This window comes from Mastigoproctus giganteus, chromosome 3 (genome assembly GCF_048544385.1).
Source record: "Mastigoproctus giganteus isolate SK-2022 chromosome 3, ASM4854438v1, whole genome shotgun sequence".
In the NCBI taxonomy this organism is placed as follows: Eukaryota; Metazoa; Arthropoda; class Arachnida; order Uropygi; family Thelyphonidae; genus Mastigoproctus; species Mastigoproctus giganteus.
The window spans coordinates 140,556,214-140,578,843 of NC_143577.1; the positions used below are offsets into that span (position 1 = coordinate 140,556,214).

At 40.0% G+C, this 22,630-nt stretch overlaps 1 protein-coding gene across 4 annotated transcripts in view; it reads left to right on the forward strand.

Moving 5' to 3' along the window:
* The window catches only part of LOC150088291 (phosphatidylinositol 4-phosphate 5-kinase type-1 alpha-like), a 743,292-nt gene that overhangs the window by 109,953 nt on the left and 610,709 nt on the right, over positions 1-22,630 (forward strand). For all 4 annotated transcript variants that reach the window (XM_090370677.1, XM_090370676.1, XM_090370679.1 and 1 more), the window contains one exon: positions 18,139-18,269. In XM_090370677.1, the coding sequence (XP_090226803.1) occupies positions 18,139-18,269 (131 nt within the window). The remainder of the gene's footprint in view (positions 1-18,138; positions 18,270-22,630) is intronic.

Below are 22,630 nucleotides of genomic sequence, written 5' to 3' on the forward strand. Positions count from 1 at the left end.
TTGTTTGCAGAAGTTGGTGGTCAGCTATATATCTTGAGGACCTGAAGTACATATCATTTCATTATTCCTATTTTTGTGCAGTGGAGGATGGGTCGAGCCATACTGGATGATGAGACTTATATCAGTAGGCTTTTGTGTACGGATACACAAAATATGTAGTACATTCAAAAAGTTCCTGGAATTCAACACTGATATTTAAATGGTTCTATGGCTGTAAAGTTTTGTGGGACATTGACCTTGGTGTGCACTCGTACCAAATGAGAACTGGCTCATGTGTCATAGCTAATTGATTACGGAATGTTGCAGTTTGATCAGCATCAAGTTCTTTAAACTTAGGAAAAGTACTACAGTGGTGCTGCAAGCATTATGGAGATGATGCTTTGAAGAAAACAGCAGTTTGAGTGGTTTAATAAGTTTAAAAATGGACAGGAAACACTAGAAGATGAACCTTGCAGTGGACACCCTTTGATGTCATGAAAATGTCATGAAAGTGAAGAAACTCATGCAAAATGATAGGTTAATGACTGTTGTTGAGATTGCTTATTTAGGGATGAAATTCATCCCTAAATAAGCAATTTGTTCCATGCTTGCTGTCAGATGGTCAGACAATTTTTTCCATGCTTGCTGTCAGATGATCAGATGGACTGTAGGAAAGCCATTGCAGGTGATTTGTTAAAAAAATCTATGCAGGTTCAAAGCTTCCTAGAAAAAGTGTCCAGTGGGGATGAGAGTTGAGTGTTCGCCTACGACCTTAGAGACTAAGGTGGACTCATCCAAAGGGCACACAAAAATGTTCCCATGGCTCAAGAAGTCTCATGCAATAAATTTCAATGGCAAAGTCATTCTGATAATTTTTTTTTTTGACAATGAAGGCATGGCGCACCGTGGATTTGTGACTGGGGGAGAAGAATTACCACTGCTTTCTCTGGTGTTGACATGTTGATGTGAGGTGAAGTTAACTTCGAAAATGGAAGAATAGCTGGATCCTGTACCATGATAATGCACCCATAATGGTGATTGCATTTCAGCAGTTTTTGGCTGTGAAAAGTATCACAGTCATTCAACATCCTCCGTGACCTTGCACCGTCTGACTTCTGGTTGTTCTTTAAACTGAAAATGGGGTTTTGGGGTTGTCATTTTGTTATATTGGATAACGTAAAAGAAAATGCTGAAGCAGCACCATGTATACTAAAAAACATGAACCCAGGTGTGTGCAGAAGAAGTTACTTTGAAGATGATTAGGTTAATAAGTCCATATGTTCACTTAATAAACTTTTATAGTAAATTTCCAGTAAATTTTATAGTAAACTTTTTGAATGTACCTAGTGCATGTATTTACATATAGTATTAATATTTTTATTAGCCATATGGTGCATGGAAGCCCAAAGGAGGCAGAAAAGGAAGTAAGCAAACCCTTAGCCATAATTATGAGAGCATCCTTGGACTCAGGGAAGGTCCCCACGGACTGCAGATGTACAAATGTATCCCCAATTCACAAAGGAGGATCGAAGGGTGACACAAGTAATTACAGACCAGTTAGTTAACTTCTGTTCCAGGTAAAATAATGGAGTCACTGATTAAAGATGCCTTGCAGGATCATCTAGACAAGACTGCAGCAATAATTCAGACACAGCATGATTTGTTAAGGGAAAGTCTTGTCTGACAAATCTGAGTGGATATTATGATGTGGATACAAAGGAACTGGATGCAAAAAATAATTTTGATATCTTATACTTGGATTTCAGGAAAGCTTTTGACACTGTTGTGCATGGAAGACTACTGTACAAATTGGAGTAGAATAGCATTAAGGGTAAGTTGCTACAATGGATAAAAGGATGGTTGAGTGAAAGAAGACAAGAGGGTGCTGCTTTTCGTGGACTAATGTTATTAGTGGAGTTCCACAGGGTTCAGTGTTGTTTTATGTATTTATCAATGATATTGATGAAGGTATATCAGGCTTAGTGCCGAAGTTTGCAGATGATACAAAGGTTGGCAGGTTTGTTAATAACAGTAATGGCAGTGTGCTACTGCAACAGGATTTAGAAAATTTTTTGGGCAGATGGGCTGAGAAGTGGCAACTGAAATTTAACATCGACAAATACAAAAATTAGCATTAGCATTAGTAGAGGCATATGATACAAGAAAGCAAGCTTATGCAGCATCAGCCAAAAAAAAAATAAAAATAAAAATAAAACCCACTTCCATTTCACCCCTCCGTTCGTTCGAAATAGCCGTCCAGCTGAGCCTTATATTTATTTAGGCTATCAACTTCCACAACAAAGGATGGAAGTCTGTTCCACCAACCAACTACCTGCTGGCTAAAGGCAAATTTCTGCACATTTTTCCTACATCTGTCTTTCCTCAACTGAATTTATGCCCTCTCAGGTGATTATTCTGAGTAAGAGGAAGAAAGAATCCCATCGGCATCAAGCATGCTTAAACCCATTCAAGGATTTATACACCTCTATCAGATCACCTCGCCGGTGCCTGATCTCCAGACACTGTAATTTGCAAAACTTAAGCCTTTCTTTGTAAGAGCAATCCTTTGTTCCACTCACTAATCTTGTTACCCTTCTCTGTACTCGTTCCAGCAGCTCTACATCCTTCTTGAAATGAGGCCTCCAGACCTGTATACAGTACTCAAGGTGTGGCTTGACCATTGCCTTATTCAAGGGAATAATCACCTTATCCCTGCTAGAAAAATTCCTGTAAATCATTGACAAGACTACTTGAGCTACTCTTGAGCTACTCTTGCACCCGTCTGCACTGCTCAGAGAACTTGATATCTGCCTGCACAATTACCCCCAGGTTTTTTTCATTCTCTACCACTGTCAGTGTAGTACCACAGAGTTGATACGTTGCTCTGGGTTTGCTGTTTCCCATATGTAGTACTTTACATTTGTCAATGTTAAACTTCATTTGCCACCTCTCAGCCCATCTGCTCAACCTTTCCAGATCCTCACAGCAGCAGCATAGCGTCAGTAGTGTTCTTAACAACCCTGCCAACCTTTGTATTGTCTGCAGACTTGGACATTAAGCTTGATATACCATGATCAGTATCATTTATAAATACTGAAAACAATAATGGACCCAACACTGAAACCTGAGGGACTCCACTAATAACATTATTCCACGATGAGCAGTGTCCATTGATTACCACTCTCTGTCTTCTCCCCCTCAACCATTCCTTTATCCATAGCAGCAATTTGCCTCCAATGCCACACTGCTCCAATTTGTGCAGCATTCTTCCATGTGCAACAGTATCAAAAGCCTTTCTAAGATCCAAATATATAATATCAAAGTTATTCCCTGTATCCAGTTCTTTGTGACTGCATCCTATTATTGTATCAAATTGGTCAGGCAAGACTTTCCCTTAACGAAACCATGCTGTGTCCGAGCTGTAACTGAACTCTTGTCTAGATGATCCTGTAGTGCTTCTTTAACCAGTGCCTCCATTAATTTTCCTGTAACAGAAGTTAAACTCACAGGGCTATAATTACTTGTGTCAGCCTTTGATCCTCCTTTGAGAATTGGGGTCACATTTGTACATCTGCAGTCTATGGGTACCTCCCCTGAGTGCAAAGAAGCTCTAATAATTATGGCTAAGGGTTTGCGTACTTTCTTTGCTGCCTCCTTCAATATAACTGGATAGATCCCATCCACCCCAGGTGCCTTTTTTATGTTTATCCTCAACAATTTCTCCTCCACTTTCCTCTCAGTTATTACAAAATCATCTAGCTCACTGCCAGAGTTTAATTCACTCCTGGCATTCCCTTTCCTGAATAACTCCTCATGTGTGAATGTAGATGCAAAATACTCGTTTAGTTTGTTAGCCACCTGAGCAGGATCCTCAACTATTGAACCATCAATATCCAGTGGACCAATCTGATTCATCCATTTCTTTCTAGAGTTTACATAGATAAAGAACGTTTTTCTGTTTTTCTTTGCGTCCTTTGTCAAGGATTTCTCATAATCTGCCTTTACCTGCCTAATCTCCTTTGTGACTTGTTTACAGAACAGCTTATATCTATCATAGGCTTCCATGTGACCCATTAATTTTTATATATCCCATGCATTTTTCTTCTCTGCCATATGTCTCATTAGTTCATCTGACACCCATTTAGGCCTAAACCTTGAACAATATTTCTTAGTTGGTATGTAAAGCCTGGTAGCCTCCAAGATTAGTTCCTTGAATGCTTCCCATTTTGAGTTTGCTGTTGGTAACATCATCAGTTGGTCCCACTGTATAGAATTTAAATACTATCTCAGACCATCATAGTCGCCTTTACGAAAACAAAAACCCTTCCCTTTACCCCTGATGGTAGTTAACTCTTTGAGTAAATCCCACTTCAGCACACTGTGATCACTGCCACCTAGTGGTTCCTTTATCTGGAGATTCTAAATTCATGAAGAATCACTACTGATAATCAGATCAAGAGTATTACTCCCTCTAGTTGCCTCCCGAACATACTGATGTAGAAAAAAATCATCCAATAAATCCACAAAAGCCTTTCTAGTGTGTGAGTGACCAACCACAAATTCCAGTTAATATCTGAGAAATTAAAATCCTACATTATAAGACTCTCTGATTTACTGGCCCACTCTATTTCCCTGTACTGTTTCTTATTATAATCATCAGAGTCATTAGGTCTATAGCACACTCCTACTCTCAATTTTGATCTCCCAATGCTTATGTCACACCAAACTGACTCGGCACTGCACTGTCCAGCGATGTTGACTATCTTCACTTCTTTGGATTTCGTGTGTTTCTTAACTAATAGCATAACCCCCTCCTCCCTTCCTATCCTGTCTATCCTTTCTGTACACATTGTACTCCCCAAATTCCAGTTCTGCATTCTTTATATCTGTGTGACACCACGTCTCTGATATCCCAACAATATCTGCCTTTGATGTTTTGAGCAATACCTCAAATTCATCAATTTTAGGCGCCTCCGTAGCCAGGTGGGCAGGAGCAACAGTGCGTAGCACACCCTTCTTGATCAGACCGGGGTTAGAGCCCGTAACCACCAAATACGGAGGATGTGGAAAGGCCAGGAAATGACCACCGCATATCCCCGGAGCAATATGGCCTTAGTTGCTAATGCTCTAAATAACAATAACAGCCATAACAACCATCATCAATTTTATTTACCAAACTCCTAGAATTGGTGTATACGCAAGTATTACATGCACCTGTTCCTGTTCTTAGCTACCCTAACACAACCCATGTGTTTACTTGTTCTGCAATGACTTCCAGCAGTCTCTGAAATATCCTGCATCTTGTTTTCCATGCTGCTGTTCATTCCAATAGAAGAAGCGCAAGAATCATTTTCACCTCTGCCAGTGGCTACTGTTAATCTGTTAGTCCTTGTATCCCCCCAAGGTGGCAGTTTTCGACCCACCTAACACTGCCTCGATAGCATCAGCAAATATTCTTGCACCCTTTCTATTTATGTGTATCCCATCCCTGTAGATGCAGTCTCTCCTGTTAATAAGTACAGACCAGGCTGAAAAAAATTCTACCCCTTGAGCCGTGCACAATCTTTCCACGGCCGAATTGATCGACAAGGCTCTCATCATATACTCCCTCCTATCGTGTCTGGGCTGAATTGCAGATACTTTCGAATTCAACCCTAATTCACGGCTTTTTTTCAACAGCTTTTCTACCCATACTGCATATGGGTAAAAGTAATCCGAGAGAAACGTACCAACTGTGTGGTACTACACTTAAGGTGGTTGGAAATGAAAAAGACCTGGGAGTAATTGTGCAGTCAAATATGAAGTTTTCTGAGCAATGCAGACAGGCTGCCAGGGAGGGTCTTGTCGTTTTGTCAATGATATATAGGAATTTTGCTAGCAGGGAAAAGGAGGTGATTGTCTCTCTGTATTGAGTACGCAGTACTCAAGGCGCCAGGTGACGCCTTGAGTACTGCGTACAGGTATGGAGGCCTCATTTAAGGAAGGATGTAGATTTATTTGAGCATGTAGAGAGAAGGGTAACAAGATTGGTGAGGGGAATGAAGGGATCCTCTTACCAAGAGAGGCTTAAGTTCTGCAAATTGCAGTGGCTGGAGACTAGACACCTACGAGGTGATCTGATTGAGGCATATAAGGTCTTGAATGGGTTGAGCATGCCGAATTCTGATGTGATTCTTCCACTTATTCAGATTACGAAACCTGAGGGTGCATAAATTGAAATTGAGGATAGACAGATGTAGAATAGATGTGCAGAAATTTGCCTTTAGCCAGTGGGTGGTTAATTGCTGGAAAAAACTTCCATCTGTCATTGTGGAAGTTGATAGGTTAAATAAATTTAAGGAGGAACTGGACAAACATTTAGAGGGAATTGTTTTATAAAAATTTTTTTTTTTTTTTTTTTGGCTGATGCTGCATAATCTCATACGCTTGCTTTCTTGCATCACATGCCACTATTACTACTACTAGCCAAAAATTTAATTAAAAAATAATAAATAAGTGAATAATAAAATAAAGTACACTGTCTGTTTGACTTCCTCCTCATGTTAGCATTATAAAAGACATATGATGTAAGAAAGCCAGCTTATACAGCATCAGCCAAAAAAAAAATAACAATAATAAAATAAAAAATTTCCATTTCATACAATTATTCATTCCAATAGATTTTTTAGTTCTTCCTTGATATTATTAAAGCTATCAACTTCCACAATGACTGATGAAAGTTTCTTTCAGTAATCAACTACCCTCTGGCCCAAGGTAAATTTCTGCACATATATTCTACAACTGTCTTTACTCAATTTATGTTTATGCCCCCTCAGGTTTGTAATCTGAGCAAGAGGAAGAATCCCATCGGCATTGAGCCTGCTTAATCCATTCAAGGCCTTATACACCTCAATCAGATCACCTCTCAGGTACCTGTCTCCAGATGCTGCAATTTACAGAACCCTAAGCCTTTCTTCGTAAGAGAACTCCCTTTGTTCCCTTCTCTGTACTCATTTTAGGGTGCCTCCGTAGCCAGGTGGGAAGGAGCAGCAGTGCGTAGCACACGCTTCTTGATTATACCGGGGTTCGAGCCTGTCACCACCAAATACGGAGGATGCGGAAAGGTCAGGGAATGACCACCGCATATCCCGGAGCAATATGGCCTTAGTTGCTAATGCTCCTAAAAACCAAATAACTAACTAACTAACTCATTTTAGAAGCTCTACATCCTTCCTAAAATGAGGCCTCCAGACCTGTAAGCAGTACTCAAGGTGTGGCCTGACCATTGTGTTAAACAAAGGGATTAAAAAAAAAAAGAAAAGGTAAACTGCAGCCATTATCAACCCACTGCAGGATGAAAGCCTCCTCAACAAGCCACGATGAGAAAAATGGACCAAAATCTGCCACGCTGGTAGAGTGCAGATTGGCAGATCGACCGTAATTAGCAGACAGCGTGTGCTACTGCACTCCCACTCCTGACCACTTGGCTACTGAGGCCGTTATACAAAGGAATAATCACCTCCTTGTCTCTGCCAGCAAAATTCCTGTAATATCATTGATAAGCTCTCATGACTTGCTCTGGCACCCTATGTGCTCTGCTCAGAAAACTTCGTATCTGACTGCTCAATAATCCCCAGGTCTTTTTCATTCTCCACTACTCTGAGTAGTGGAGAATGAAACATTTGGTACATTTCTGTGGAATTACTTCTACCTATATGCAGTACTTTGCATTTGTCAATGTTAAATGACAATTGTCACTTCTCAGCCCATCTGCCCAACTTTTCTAGATCCTGTTATAGCAACATGCAGTCCTTACTGCCATTAAGAACAACCCTGCCAACCTTTGTATCATCGGCAAATTTTGATAATAAGCATGATATACCTTCATCAATATCATTGATAAATATATAAACAGCGAGCCCAACACTGAACCCCGGGGGACTTCACTTATAACATTAGTATACAATGAGCAGTGTCCATTGATGAAGGACTTCTCCTACTCAACTATCCTTTTATCCATTCTAGCAACTTCCCTTAATGCCATTCTGCTCCAATTTTTACAGCAATCTTCCATGTTCAACAGTGTCAAGAGCTTTCCTAGAATCCAAGTGTGTGATATCAAAGTTATTTATTGCACCTATTCCCATGTAACCACGTCATAGTATTCATTCAGATTGGTCAGACAAGACTTCCCTTTAACAAACCTAAGCTGTGTCTGAATTGTTACTGCAGTCTTGTATAGATGATCCTGGAATGCTTTTTTCACCAGTGAATCCAATATTTTCCCTGGAACAGAAGTTAAACTAACAGGTCCTAATTACTCATGTCACCCTTTGATTCCCCTTTGTGAATTGAGGTTACATTTGCACAACTCAAGTCAGTGGGGATCTCACCTGAGTCCAAGGACATCCTCATAATTATGATTTTGGGTTTGCTAACTACTTTGCTGCCACCTGTAATATTACTGGATAGATCCCATCCACCCCAGGTGCCATTCTTATATTGATAAATTTTTATATACAGGGTGATTCAGGAGGAATAGTAAATATTTTGGGTGGTTATAGTATTGATTATTCTGAGTAAAAAAGTTCATATAAACATGTGTCCAATTCTCAATGGATATAGAGATACAGCTGTTTGAAACTGCTCCCTGAATCAGATGTTGCCAAGAAGCAATTACTGTATTTCCCCATGTATAAGACGCACCTTAATTTTTTGGCCCGAAATTTGAAAAAAAATGTATTACATAAAGTTATTGAACTCAAGTTTTATTCATCATAAAATTCATACAACTCATCACTGTCAAAACTCCCATCCATTAACTTGTCCTCATCTGTGTCTGATGACGAATCACTGTTTTCATATATTGCCTCGTTCTCAGTTCCATCTATGGCATTTGAAATGCCACACTTCTTAAATGACTTCACAATGATCTCAATCTTGATATTATCCCAGGATCTTTTCACCCAGGTACAAACTTCTCCCATAGTTGGTTTCTTTACTCTTCCTGCTGGTGTCAGATTGTCCCTAGAAGACTTCATCCATTGGTTCCATTCGTCTCTCCTGGCAGCTTTGAAGGGTTTGTTAATGCTGACATCAAGTGGTTGGAGCTGGGATGTCAAGCCTCCAGGTAGTTTGTTTTTTGCTCTGCAGCAATCTTCTTTGTATTTTATGTTATGTGTGCCCTGAACTGATCAAGCACCCATAGGGCAGGTGTGCGTAAGAGCCCACCTGGTCTCCTGCTCCAAACTTTCTCAAACCAGATCTTCATCCCATCCTGATCCATCCAATCCTTGTCATGAACGTGGGCAATCACTCCTCGAGGAATGTCTTCTTTTGGCATTGTTTTGCATTTGAAAATCAGCATAGGAGGCAGTTTGGTTCGGTCGGCACAACAAGCTAGAACAACTGTATAATGACTCTTTTCCATGTCCACTTGTCTTCACAGTTTCAGTTTTCACCCCCTTCTTATCAACAGTTCTGTTACTTGGGACATCAAATTGAAAGGGGACTTCATCCATATTTGCAATCTGTCCCAACTCAAACTGAAATGTCTTCCGACATTGAATGACAAAACGATGAAATTCAAGGACCTTCTCAAAATTCAAGGGAAATTCAAATTCATTCAAAGGAAATTCAAGGACAAGGCTAGTCTGGTGCGTGTACACATGCTTAGTCCATTCCGTTTCATGAACCTGAAGCACCAATTGGGTCCTCCTTTGAAATCAGTAACATCTTTTTCATCAGCAATTCTTCTTGCCTCATGCTGAACCATCTTTGTGGACACAGGAATTCCAGTTGCCCTTTGCTCCTCAGTCCATATGTTCAATTCCCTCTCTAAATCAGGCCATTTTGCTGACTTGCCTCTAATGGCCTTCTTCTGCCGTGGCGTTTTCAGTAGGGTTTCTTCTTCCTGTAGCCAGTCTCGGATTGTTTTCTCAGTTGGAGGAGGACCAAACTTATGTTCAGCAGCACGATTTCCATTCACTTTTGCAAACTGGATCACTTTTAACTTGAATTCAGCACTGTACGAAAATATTTTTTGAGCCATTTCTGGGTAGAACGTGGCAAAACATAACCTAATATACTGATAACAAGTGCAAAACAATGAGCGCAAAGACAACAAGCGTGAAAAAGCGGGAAATGCAAGTAAAAAAAATCTACAACCACTGTATAAGACGCACCCAGTTTTTAGACCCCAAATTTTTCGAAAAAAGGTGCGTCTTATACATGGGGAAATACAGTATATCATGACAGGTAGAAGTGTTGTTAAAAATGTCGCATGTCTTCAGACATGCTAAATATGCTGATATGGTGTTTGTCTACATTTTTTTTTGTGGTGGAATTGCTACAGCTGCTTGTAGAGAATACCATGGTTTCCTAACTGCAGAATACCGGATTCAGGAGCGTATACTAGTGTTTACACCAAACTGCACGAGACTGGTACAGATCCCAGCACTCATATTTCTTCTGAACATACAAATGAACAGAATGTGGATGAAATAAAACACATTCTTCAGTCAGTAGAATATAGTCCTACTTTTAACACACAAAGAATTTCTACGTGTATCGGTGTTCCACAGACAAGGGTATGGCGAACATTATGTGAGCACGTCTTGTATCCATTTTGCATACAGCACATGCAACACCTTCAACCAGGAGATGACACCAAGCGATTGGAATTTTGTCGGTGGGTAAATGCTAATCAGCGATTAATTCCATTAATAGTGTTTAGTGATGAAGCTACGTTCACCCATGATGGTATCAGCAATACCCATAACTCTCATAGGTGGTCAGGCGAAAATCCACATGCCACTGTAGCAACAAATTTTCAACATCACTTCTCTGTAAACGTGTGGTATGGTATCATCGACAATCATTTGATTGGGCCTGTTGTGTTTCAAAATCATCGTACAGGGCTCATTTACCTAGAATTTCTGCAAAATGAACTGACACTACTATTGGAGGATGTTCCCTTGGCTACAAGGATTGGTGTACTTTCAGCTTGATGGAATTTCAGTACATTATACCCATCTGGTGATACAATACCTAATTTGAACTTTCCCTGAATGATAGATTGGCTGCGGTGGTCCTGTTCAGTGGCTACCAAGGTCTCTAGACCTCATTCTGTTAGATTTTTGTTTGCGGGGATGGATGAAAAGTGCAGTATACAAATTTGCTTGCATTTTGGATACTGTTGCCCTAGTAGTAGTAGTAGTAGTAGTAGTAGTGGCACTTGATGCAAGAAAGCAAGTGTAGGAGCTTATGCAGCATCAGCCAAAAAAAAAAAAAAAAAAAATCACACCATACCCTCCAATTGCCTGTCCAGTTCCTCCTTAAATTTATTTAACCTATCAACTTCCACAACGACAGATGGAAGTTTGTTCCAGCAATTAACCACCCGCTGGCTAAAGGCAAATTTCCGCACATCTATTCTACATCTATCCTTTCTTAATTTGAACTTATGTCCCCGTAGGTTCGTATTCTGAACAAGTGGGAGGATCCCATCAGAATTCAGCGTGCTCAACCCATTCAAGGCCTTATAGACCTCAATCAGATCACCGCGCAGGTGCCTAGTCTCCAGCCACTGCAATTTGCAGAACTTAAGCCTCTCTTGGTAAGAGGATCCCTTCATTCCCCTCACCAATCGTGTTGCTCTTCTCTGTACACGCTCAAGCAAATCTACATCCTTCCTAAAATGAGGCCTCCAGACCTGTACACAGTACTCAAGGCGTGGCCTGACCATTGCCTTATACAGAGGGACAATCACCTCCTTTTCCCTGCTAGCAAAATTCCTATATATCATTGACAAAACCCCATGACCTGCCCTAGCAGCCTGTCTACATTGCTCAGAAAACTTCATATCTGACTGCACAATTACTCCCAGGTCTTTTTCATTTTCTACCACCTTAAGTGTAGTACCACACAGTTGGTACGTTTCTCTGGGGTTACTTCTACCCATATGCAATACTTTGCATTTGTCAAGGTTAAACTTCAGTTGCCACTTCTTAGCCCATCTGCCCAAATTATCTAGATCCTGTTGCAGTAGCACACTGCCATTACTGTCATTAACAACCCTGCCAACCTTCGTGTCATCTGCAAACTTCGACATTAAGCCTGATATACCTTCGTCAATATCATTGATAAATATACAAAACAACAGTGGACCCAACACCGAACCCTGTGGGACTCCACTAATAACATTAGTCCACGAAGAGCAGCACCCATTGATTACCACCCTCTGTCTTCTCCCACTTAACCATCCTTTTATCCATTGTAGCAACTTACCCTTAATACCATTCTGCTCCAATTTGTACAGTAGTCTTCCATGCGCAACAGTGTCAAAAGCTTTCCTGAAATCCAAGTATATGATATCAAAATTATTTTTTGCATCCAGTTCCTTTGTGACCACATCATAATAACCAATCAAATTTGTCAGACAAGACTTTCCCTTAACAAACCCATGCTGTGTCTGAATTATTGCTGCAGTCTTGTCTAGATGATCCTGCAATGCATCTTTAACCAGTGACTCCATTATTTTACCCGGAACAGAAGTTAAACTAACTGGTCTGTAATTATTCGTGTCACCCTTCGAACCTCCTTTGTGAATTGGGGATACATTTTCACATCTCCAGTCCGTGGGAACCTCCCCTGAATCCAAGGATGCTCTCATAATTATGGCTAAGGGTTTGCTTAGTTGCTTTGCCGCCTCCTTTAATATAACTGGATAGATCCCATCCGCCCCAGGTGCCTTTCTTATGTTTAACTTCAACAATTTCTCCTCCACTTTGCTCTCAGTTATTACAAAATCATTAAGCACACTGCTACAATTTGATAACCTTCTTCCATTTTCAAACTGTAATGATTCCTCACGTGTGAATGTAGATGCAAAATACTCATTCAGTTTGTTTGCTATCTGAGCAGGATCATCAACAGTCGAACCATCGATGTCAAGTGGACCAATCATATTCAGCCCCTTCCTTTTAGAGTTTATATAAGTAAAGAAATCCTTGCTGTTTTTCTTAGCATCTTTTGCCAAAGATTTCTCGTAATCCGCCTTTGCCTGCCGAACCTCCTTTGTGACCTGATTACAGACTAGCTTATATCTGCTACAGGCTTCTGCGTCGCCTGATAATTTATATGCATCCCATGCATTTTTCTTCTCTGTCACGAGTCTCATTAGTTCATTTGATAACCATTTAGGCCTAAACCTTGAACAATATTTCTTCATCGGTATGAAAAGTCTAGTAGCTTCCACGATTAATTCCTTGAATGCTTCCCACTTAGAATTTACTGTTTGTAACATCGTCAGTCGATCCCACTGTACAGAATTTAAAAACTGTCTGAGACCACTGTACTCCCCTTTACGGAAGCAAAAACCCTTTCCTTTACCCCTGACGGTAGTTACCTCTTTGAGTAAATCCCACTTCAGCACACTGTGATCACTGCCACCTAGTGGTTCCTTTATCTGCATAAAGGAACCACTTTATGCAGATAAAGGAATGCCAAGAGAACCTCAGAAGAACAAAACATTACATTACCACAGGAGTTGTAAAGTGCATTGAGGTTGGGCAGTGGGATTTTCCAACATTTATTGTGAACTATAAAAAATTTGTAAATTATTTGTCTTGTATCATTCAAAAAGTCACTAAATACAAACAATAAGTCATTTATCATTCTTTAATACCTCTCATAATGGCTTTGTGCACACCAGTTTGAAATGGCTGTATCTCCCCATCCATTGTTTGGAATTGGACACATGTTTACATGAACTTTTTTACTCGGAATAATCGCTACTATAACATTCCAAAATATTTATTATTCTCCTGAATCACCCTGTATTTATATATACAAAGGGTACTAGGAAAGTTTTGCAATACAGCTTTGTTTATTTAATTTTTTCAAAGTAATTTCCTCTACATTCAATACACCTCTCCATCCTCCGAAACCAATCTTTAAACCAGTTCTGCCAAGTTTCACTAGGGAGTAAAGCACACTCGTTGTCCCAAGCCCGTAGAAGGTCCTCATCACTGGAAAACCGCCTCCCTTTTAGCTTCATTTTCACATGCGGGAACAGTGCAAAGTCGCAGGGAGCAAGGTCTGACTGTAGGGAGGGTGCTCGAGAAGTTTCAGTCCTGTCGTGGTCAAATATTCGGTGCAGGCTTTGGCGCGGTGAGCTGGAGCATTTTCGTGATGGAGGTACCAGGTGTCCATTCTTGACTTTGGCCGCAGGTTCTTCATAGATCCAATGACTTTAGGCAGGCATTGTTCAGTATACCACTTAGCTGTGACTGTCTTCTGCGTGTCCAAAACGACACGTTCCACAATTCCACTCGATTTGAAAAATACAGCTATCATTTTCTTCTTTACAGATCGGGATTTTCTGACAATTACGGGTGTGTCGTCATCATCAAAGACCCAAACTTTGTTTTGAGCCTTGGTCGGCAGATCGTAATAGTACAGCCAAGTCTCGTCACCTGTCACGATGTTGTTCACATACCGAGATTGTCCCTTATCAAACTTTTTTAACATCTCCCGGCACCAAGTCACACGTCGTGTCATCTGCTCTTCAGTCAGTTGATGCGGCACCCAGAGAGAACAAAGTTTCTTCACGTGCAAATGATCTTGCAGAATCGAACGAATTGCTGGTGCATTTAGGCCCAAAGTATCCTCTATCTGTTGGTAGGTCACTCGCCTGTTTTCGTCAAGCATTTTCCTCACAGCAGTAACGTTTTCCTCCGTAACTGACGTTCGTGGCCTTCCCGGCCTCTCAGAATCCTCCAGAGTGAAATTTCCCCTTTGGAATTCTCTATACCACCTGAATATCGTTGTACGATGTGGACAATCATCATCTAGTGCAAGAGTCATTTCTTCTAAGCACTGGTCTATGGTTAAACCAAGCACGAAATTATACCGCAAAACTGTCCTTATCTCATTTCGTGACCACGATGCCATCGCAAGCACTTTACACTCTCACTACTAATGAATAACTGAGCCCATCGACTTGGCGCGGCGGCTACTATGCACGTATGAACATGTCTCAACATGAAGCAACAAGCAGCTTCCTGTGATTCATTGTTGCGTCATATTGCAAAACTTTCCTAGTACCCTTTGTACAAAGGGTACTAGGAAAGTACCCTTGCAAAACTTTCCTAGTACCCTTTGTACAAAGGGTACTAGGAAAGTTTTGCAATATGATGCAACAATGAATCACAGGAAGCTGGTTGTTGCTGCATGTTGAGACATGTTCATACGTGCATAGTAGCCGCCGCGCCAAGTCGATGGGCTCAGTTATTCATTAGTAGTGAGAGTGTAAAGTGCTTGCGATGGCATCGTGGTCACGAAATGAGATAAGGACAGTTTTGCGGTATAATTTCGTGCGTGGTTTAACCATAGACCAGTGCTTAGAAGAAATGACTCTTGCACTAGATGATGATTGTCCACATCGTACAACGATATTCAGGTGGTATAGAGAATTCCAAAGGGGAAATTTCACTCTGGAGGATTCTGAGAGGCCGGGAAGGCCACGAACGTCAGTTACGGAGGAAAACGTTACTGCTGTGAGGAAAATGCTTGACGAAAACAGGCGAGTGACCTACCAACAGATAGAGGATACTTTGGGCCTAAATGCACCAGCAATTCGTTCGATTCTGCAAGATCATTTGCACGTGAAGAAACTTTGTTCTCTCTGGGTGCCGCATCAACTGACTGAAGAGCAGATGACACGACGTGTGACTTGGTGCCGGGAGATGTTAAAAAAGTTTGATAAGGGACAATCTCGGTATGTGAACAACATCGTGACAGGTGACGAGACTTGGCTGTACTATTACGATCTGCCTACCAAGGCTCAAAACAAAAAGTTTGGGTCTTTGATGATGACGACACACCGGTAATTGTCAGAAAATCCCGATCTGTAAAGAAGAAAATGATAGCTGTATTTTTCAAATCGAGTGGAATTGTGGAACGTGTCGTTTTGGACACGCAGAAGACAGTCACAGCTAAGTGGTATACTGAACAATGCCTGCCTAAAGTCATTGGATCTATGAAGAACCTGCGGCCAAAGTCAAGAATGGACACCTGGTACCTCCATCACGAAAATGCTCCAGCTCACCGCGCCAAAGCCTGCACCGAATATTTGACCACGACAGGACTGAAACTTCTCGAGCACCCTCCCTACAGGCCAGACCTTGCTCCCTGCGACTTTGCACTGTTCCCGCATGTGAAAATGAAGCTAAAAGGGAGGCGGTTTTCCAGTGATGAGGACCTTCTACGGGCTTGGGACAACGAGTGTGCTTTACTCCCTAGTGAAACTTGGCAGAACTGGTTTAAAGATTGGTTTCGGAGGATGGAGAGGTGTATTGAATGTAGAGGAAATTACTTTGAAAAAATTAAATAAACAAAGCTGTATTGCAAAACTTTCCTAGTACCCTTTGTATAGCGTTATAACTGCATTGGGATATAGGTTTAGGGTTATATTTTGTATTGGAATTTTATTGAACTTGAATAGAAATCATGACTCAGACCAGCAAAGCAAAGCAAAAGGCTCAAACTAGGGGAAGTATTGCAAAACCTTCCTAGTACCCTTTGTATATATATATTTAAGGAAGCCATTTTTCATGATATGAATTAGACTTCATTGGGATCCTCCTTTATAACCAGTTTTTTCCTTCTCTCTCTGAGTGCATGGTTTAACTAGATTGATAAAAGACTGGCTCATTTACGTAAGGACCATGCAGTACTGTTGGGTTCCAGTATAGGAACTGTTATGTTCTCAGGTATTATTATTTCTTATCTTTTATAAATCAGAATATTCAGTTCTCCCTCAGCTCTGTCTGAAGTTTTATTTATTTTTGCTATACTCTGAATTTGCTTATTTGCATATACTTTAATTTTGCTTATTTTATTTATTTTCATCATATATATTTGGATTAAAAGGGATTTGGCAGAAGGCTTATTCCTGATGACTTAAAAGTTATGATGTTCACGTAGTTCATGTAGTACTTGTATATCGAATTTAATTAGTACATGAAATTTATTCTCACATTCACATCAAAATTGCTGTAATGTTTTCTTTTTACTTGTTTTCTAGACCTGATAAAAGGATTCCAATGTAGATCCAAAATTATATCTGTAAATAACAATGTTTAATACAGTAGGATTTCATATTTTCCTGAACACAGAGTACATGACCCTACTCATGCATGACTTATCCCTGATTGATACTTGTGTCTAACTTGTAGTTATAGTTTGGCTTTGTCTTATGATGTCAGTCTGCAGTGTGCGGAAGTGGAAGGACAGGAATAGAAAGCTTGATTTCATAGTGGATGCATAGTTGGCTTTTCATTCATACAAGTAAGGATTTTATACTAGATGATAATATCTGATTTTAGCCTTACCAGAGTCTTCCCTAGAGGTGCACACTTTATGACACAGACTTATCCTGATTATACTTTATTTATCATTTATGTTCATTCAGTTTGCACAAATTCTATGTGCATATACATGCATATATGGTTTACAGGAGTTTGCCCTCAGCACTTTTTAACTGACTGCCAGATCCATCAAGCCCAAGTAATGGCTGAATTCCTACAGTGGAGTTATCGTGGATTCTGAAAAATGCATAGTTTTACCTTAGAACAATAATTTTCTGTCAGCTGACCTAACTCACACATGCTTTGAGACCCTACTCTGTATTTAATGTTCTGGACATAGGGTTTCTGAACGTTATAAAGCCAATAAACAGATTGTTGCATGGAGTTAAATGAAATCATTAATTAAATAATTAATCTAATTTTAATGCTATTCTTATTACTTAGATAAATTTTGATTTTTATATATTCAAATATGAGCTATGTTCAAATTGTCTTTTTTGTTTTTTGTTAGCTGCAATTGGATTACATTCAAGATTTACAATAAAACTCCAAAAAAATCCTGTGCCCCCCACCCCAATAGTTAAAGCTCCTGCAACACCATGAATTCAATATATAGCACCTTTTACAAAATCAGGTGGCAGAACTGAATTAAAATGAGAGAAATGCTTTTATACTTGTAATTAAAAATTTTATAACTTTTTTTTTTTTTTTGAATATTGATATTTGTGTAGACACCATGCAAACTAGCTTTTACACAATATGTGTAAGAGCTAGTTTTCTAATTGAAATTTAATTTGGTTTTAATTAGATCCAAACCACACAGATTATGGGTTCTATACAACTAGGTATTGGATATGCTGTTGGTAGCCTGGCATCAAAACCAGAAAGAGATCTTCTTATGCAGGACTTTGCTATGGTAGAAACAACAGCATTTATCCGGTAAGAATCAGTATAATGCATAATATATATATTGAACTACATAAAATAACTATGCAACTAGGTGACTACATAAAATAACACGTGAAAATAACAGATTAATTAGTTTATTTGATCTCTAGAAACAGTTTCTTACACCCATTTGAAGGTGGTCATTCTTATCTCAACTTAACTCATCACACTTGGCATCAAAATCCCAATGCAAGTTCATTTGCATCATCAGAAAATTAAGTAATTTATCAGTTAAGTTTTAACTCTAAACCATATAATGATTTTTTTTCTCCAAACAAAATGGTTTATTCTTTTACAAGAAACAGTTTCTCATACTGAATTAAATCAACATGATTCATTCAATATGAGAATCATTCAATTTGAGAAACTTTGTTTCTTGTAAAAGAATAAAGAATAAATAAAATAATTATGTGTTGAAAACAAAATCTTTAAATCTTTAGACTTCAGACTATTTTGTTAATTATGCTTTGGGGCACATTATTTTCATAAAATTTTAAAAACTAATTCTTAAATTAAGGATTTCAAACTAATTTTAAATTTTAGTTAAAAGTACCCTTTAATTTAAATTAATTAAAGGTGCCTCTTCAGGATTTCATTCTAGTTTGCACGTGAGATGTATTTCTAAAGTAAACCCCTTGACGTGGGCACCTGTATGTGATGAGGGGACCTTCGAATGATGCTACTGGTTCTGCAGATTAGCATCACTGGGATCCAGTGACCACTGCCTAGGTTCCAGGCTAATATCCCAGGAATCCAGCATGTTTGCTCTGTGCTGCAACCTGTGGAAACTCAGAAAGGGGATCCTGGTAGTTGAAGGGCCCAGCTTCAACACACCACTTTGATCACTGCTTCGACAAGATGGGTGGTGCTGGATGGCTCAGCCAGGATCAATTGGCTATTGGGTTCGCCTGCAAGTGTCAATGCCATGCCCCTACTCTCTAGGTCCGAGGGACAGCATTCAGGGTGGTGGTGGTGGCAGCGTGGGTATTGTGTCTGAGTAGCTTTACCATCCCACTCCTGAGTGCATTTATTGATTGTTGGTTTGTTGGTTAGTGGGCATCACATTTGGGCTCTGTGGTGGGGGGGGGTCGCACGGGCACTGAACCAAGCTAAAAAATCTCATGAATCCTGATACTCTAAACTTTTCTTCTGGGACCCCCAACACTGTCCCTACCAGAAGCTAAAGGCAGTAAGGCAGACACCATCACTTCACCAAAGATACCCAGGACTGAAGCTATATCAGATCCAACACCTAGATATCTGATATTCCATTCCACCAGAGAGAAATCTATAGGGAAAATGTCTACCTTCTTCATTCATAAGTGCTTGGAAGAGTTGGCAAGCTCCCAAAATCTGTAAAACAGCTGCATTGTGGGAATATCCTTATAAGAAACTAAATGTGATTAGTACTCTGAACAGCTCCTCTGAGGTCTTTTTGGGGGAATGCCAATTATGGTAACAACCCATAAGATGCATAATTCTATGCAACTTGACTTTCTCCAGTTCAACTTTCCTAACAGTGAGGTAATTTTCCTTGGTGATTTTAATGTTCACAACTCCAGCTGGCTTCCATTTTCTAGCCACACCGACCCAGCAGGTCGAGAAACTGAGGCTTTTGCAATTACTAATGACCTAGCACAGATTGTTCATTTACCTACAAGAGTACCGGACAATCCTAATCATACAGCCAATACGCTTGATCTTTTTCTCACAAACAACCCTTCTAAGTACATGGTCGAAATGAGAGGTCCTTTAGGCACTTCAGATCACAACTTAGTGATTGTCTCTTCTCCAATGGAACCTTTATCTCATGGCTATTCCCAAACTCGTGTTGTTTGGCATTACAAGAATGCAAAATGGGATGACCTGCGAGACTTCTTTTCTTCTTTTCCTTGGTCGGATTACTGTTTCAAAACTTCTGATGTCAACGTTTGCTCAGATTGTGTCAGTGAAATTATTCTTGCAGGAATGGAATCCTTTATCCCACACTCCACTTTAAAATCTCGTCCTTTATCTAAACCTTGGTTTTCCAATAAATGTGCTAAGGCTGTTCAAGAGAAGAATGTTTCATATCGTAATTGGCTTGTTTCTAATTCTTCAGTCTCATTTTCTGCCTACACCAAGGCTCGCAACAATTGTAAAGCAGTTATTAATCAGTCCAAACTAGAGTTTGAACAGGCTAAGAGTAGAAAACTTGCTTCTTGCCCTAATGGTAGCCGAGCATTCTGTTCTCTTGCCAAAGCTATTGGCCGCAACTTTTGCCCATTTCTGCTCCCACCTCTGTCCAAACCAGATGGTTCTGTTGTCACTTCAGCCAAGGATAAAGCTGACCTGCTAGCATCCCATTTTTCTTCCAGCTCATGTATTAATGATCTTGGTAAAACACTTCCCACCATTCCCAACACGCTCCATTCAATGCCTCCTGTGGTCTTCCGTCCAAAGGATATCAGAAGGATTTTGATGCATCTTGATGCTAAGAAAGCTCTAGGTCCTGATGGTATTTCTCCACTTGTTCTCAAAAGCTGTGCTCCTGAACTTACTCCTATTCTTTGCCGCCTTTTTTTCACTTTCTTATTGCAAAGGTGTTTTTCCTTCTGCTTGGAAATTTGCTCATATCCAGCCAGTTCCTAAAAAGGATGACAAATCCCTCCCATCCAATTATCGTCCGATTGCAATTACTTCTACTCTTTCTAAAGTAATGGAGAAATCAATTAACCGCCAACTCTTAAACTACCTAGAAACCTTCCGTCTGATCAATGATCGCCAGTATGGATTCCCTCAGTATTGATCCACTGGTGATATTCTGGCTTATGTTACCCATTTATGGACTAATTCAATGGAAAAGTTCGGTGAAACGCAAGTAGTTGCTCTTGACATCTCAAAGGCTTTTGATCGTGTTTGGCATAAAGGTCTTCTAAGCAAGCTTCCATCTTATGGTTTGCCAACTGTTTTTAGTAATTGGTTATCCAGTTTTCTCTCTGATCGCTCACTGAGGGTGATGGTAGATGGCTCTCTGTCTTCTAACTTCTCCACTAATGCTGGTGTCACCAAAGGTTCAGTTCTTTCCCCCCACTCTTTTCCTCTTGTATATTAATGACCATCTTCCATTGACTGGCAATCCTATCCATAGTTTTGCCGATGATAGCACGTTGCATTCCGCTTTCCATTTTGAGAAACCTTGTCCTGCTCAATCAACTTCAACTTCTCGAAAATCTGCTACCAATTCCTTAAATGCCGATCTTCAGGTAATTCTCCAGTGGGGGACGAAGACAACTTAGTTGATTTCAACCCTTCTGAAACTTAGTCTTGTCTTATATCTCGCAAAAAGATTCTTCTGCTCATATGCTCATCTTTAGTGACACTCCGATTTCTAGGCAAAATGGTATATCTCTTTTGGGGATTACCCTGACTTCTAATCTCTCTTGGCACAAGCACATTACAAATATTGCTTCCTCTGCATCTAAAAAAACTTGGTTTTCTCTTTCGCTCTCGGCGTTACTTTTCTTCCAAACAGCTGCTCACTCTGTATAAATCCGCCCTGCCATGGAATATTGTTCCCATATCTGGGGTGGTGCCCCCAAAATCTCTCTCAGGCTTCTTGATTCCATTCAGAAGAGGGCAGTTAGGTTAATTAATGATTCATCTCTAACAGAGTCTCTCCACTCGCTTTCTCATAGGCGTACTGTTTCTGCTGCATGCCTCTTCTACAGATATTTCAATGGGCACTGTTCTTCTGAATTGGCTTCTATAATTCCCACTCTCTCTTTCAAAACAGTCTGAACACGTGCCGCCACCAGCCAACATCCATTTACTGTCCAACTTCAAACCCACAGAACCAACTTTTCATCTTCCTCATATATTCATTCAACTGCCGTTTTCTGGAACAACCTTTCTTCATACGTATTTCCTGAAAATTACAATCTACAGAAGTTCAAGTCCAATGCCAACAAATATCTTCTTTCGTCTTCTCAGCCTCCAACCCAAGCATGTTACTAAGTACTATAGGTTCTAATACCTCTCTTGTTTGGGGTTCACATAAAAAAAAAATGATAATAATTCATCCCGAGGTGTGATCTCTGAATGGGATCTATTTGAATTGTCTGAAGAGAAGATCTATTTAGAGCTGAAACCACATGGAGTGACTTCTATACGTAAGGATGGGAATCTAGTGCCAACTAGAAACCTCATCCTTATTTTTAATATGCCAATATCACCTAGTGAGATTAAACTGGTTATCTACACTGCACATTATATCTATATGTTCCAAATCTGTTAAGGTGCTTTAAGTGTCAGAAATATGGACATTCACAAATGGTCTGCCCTGGTGCACTTGCTGTGGTTCTAAGGACCAT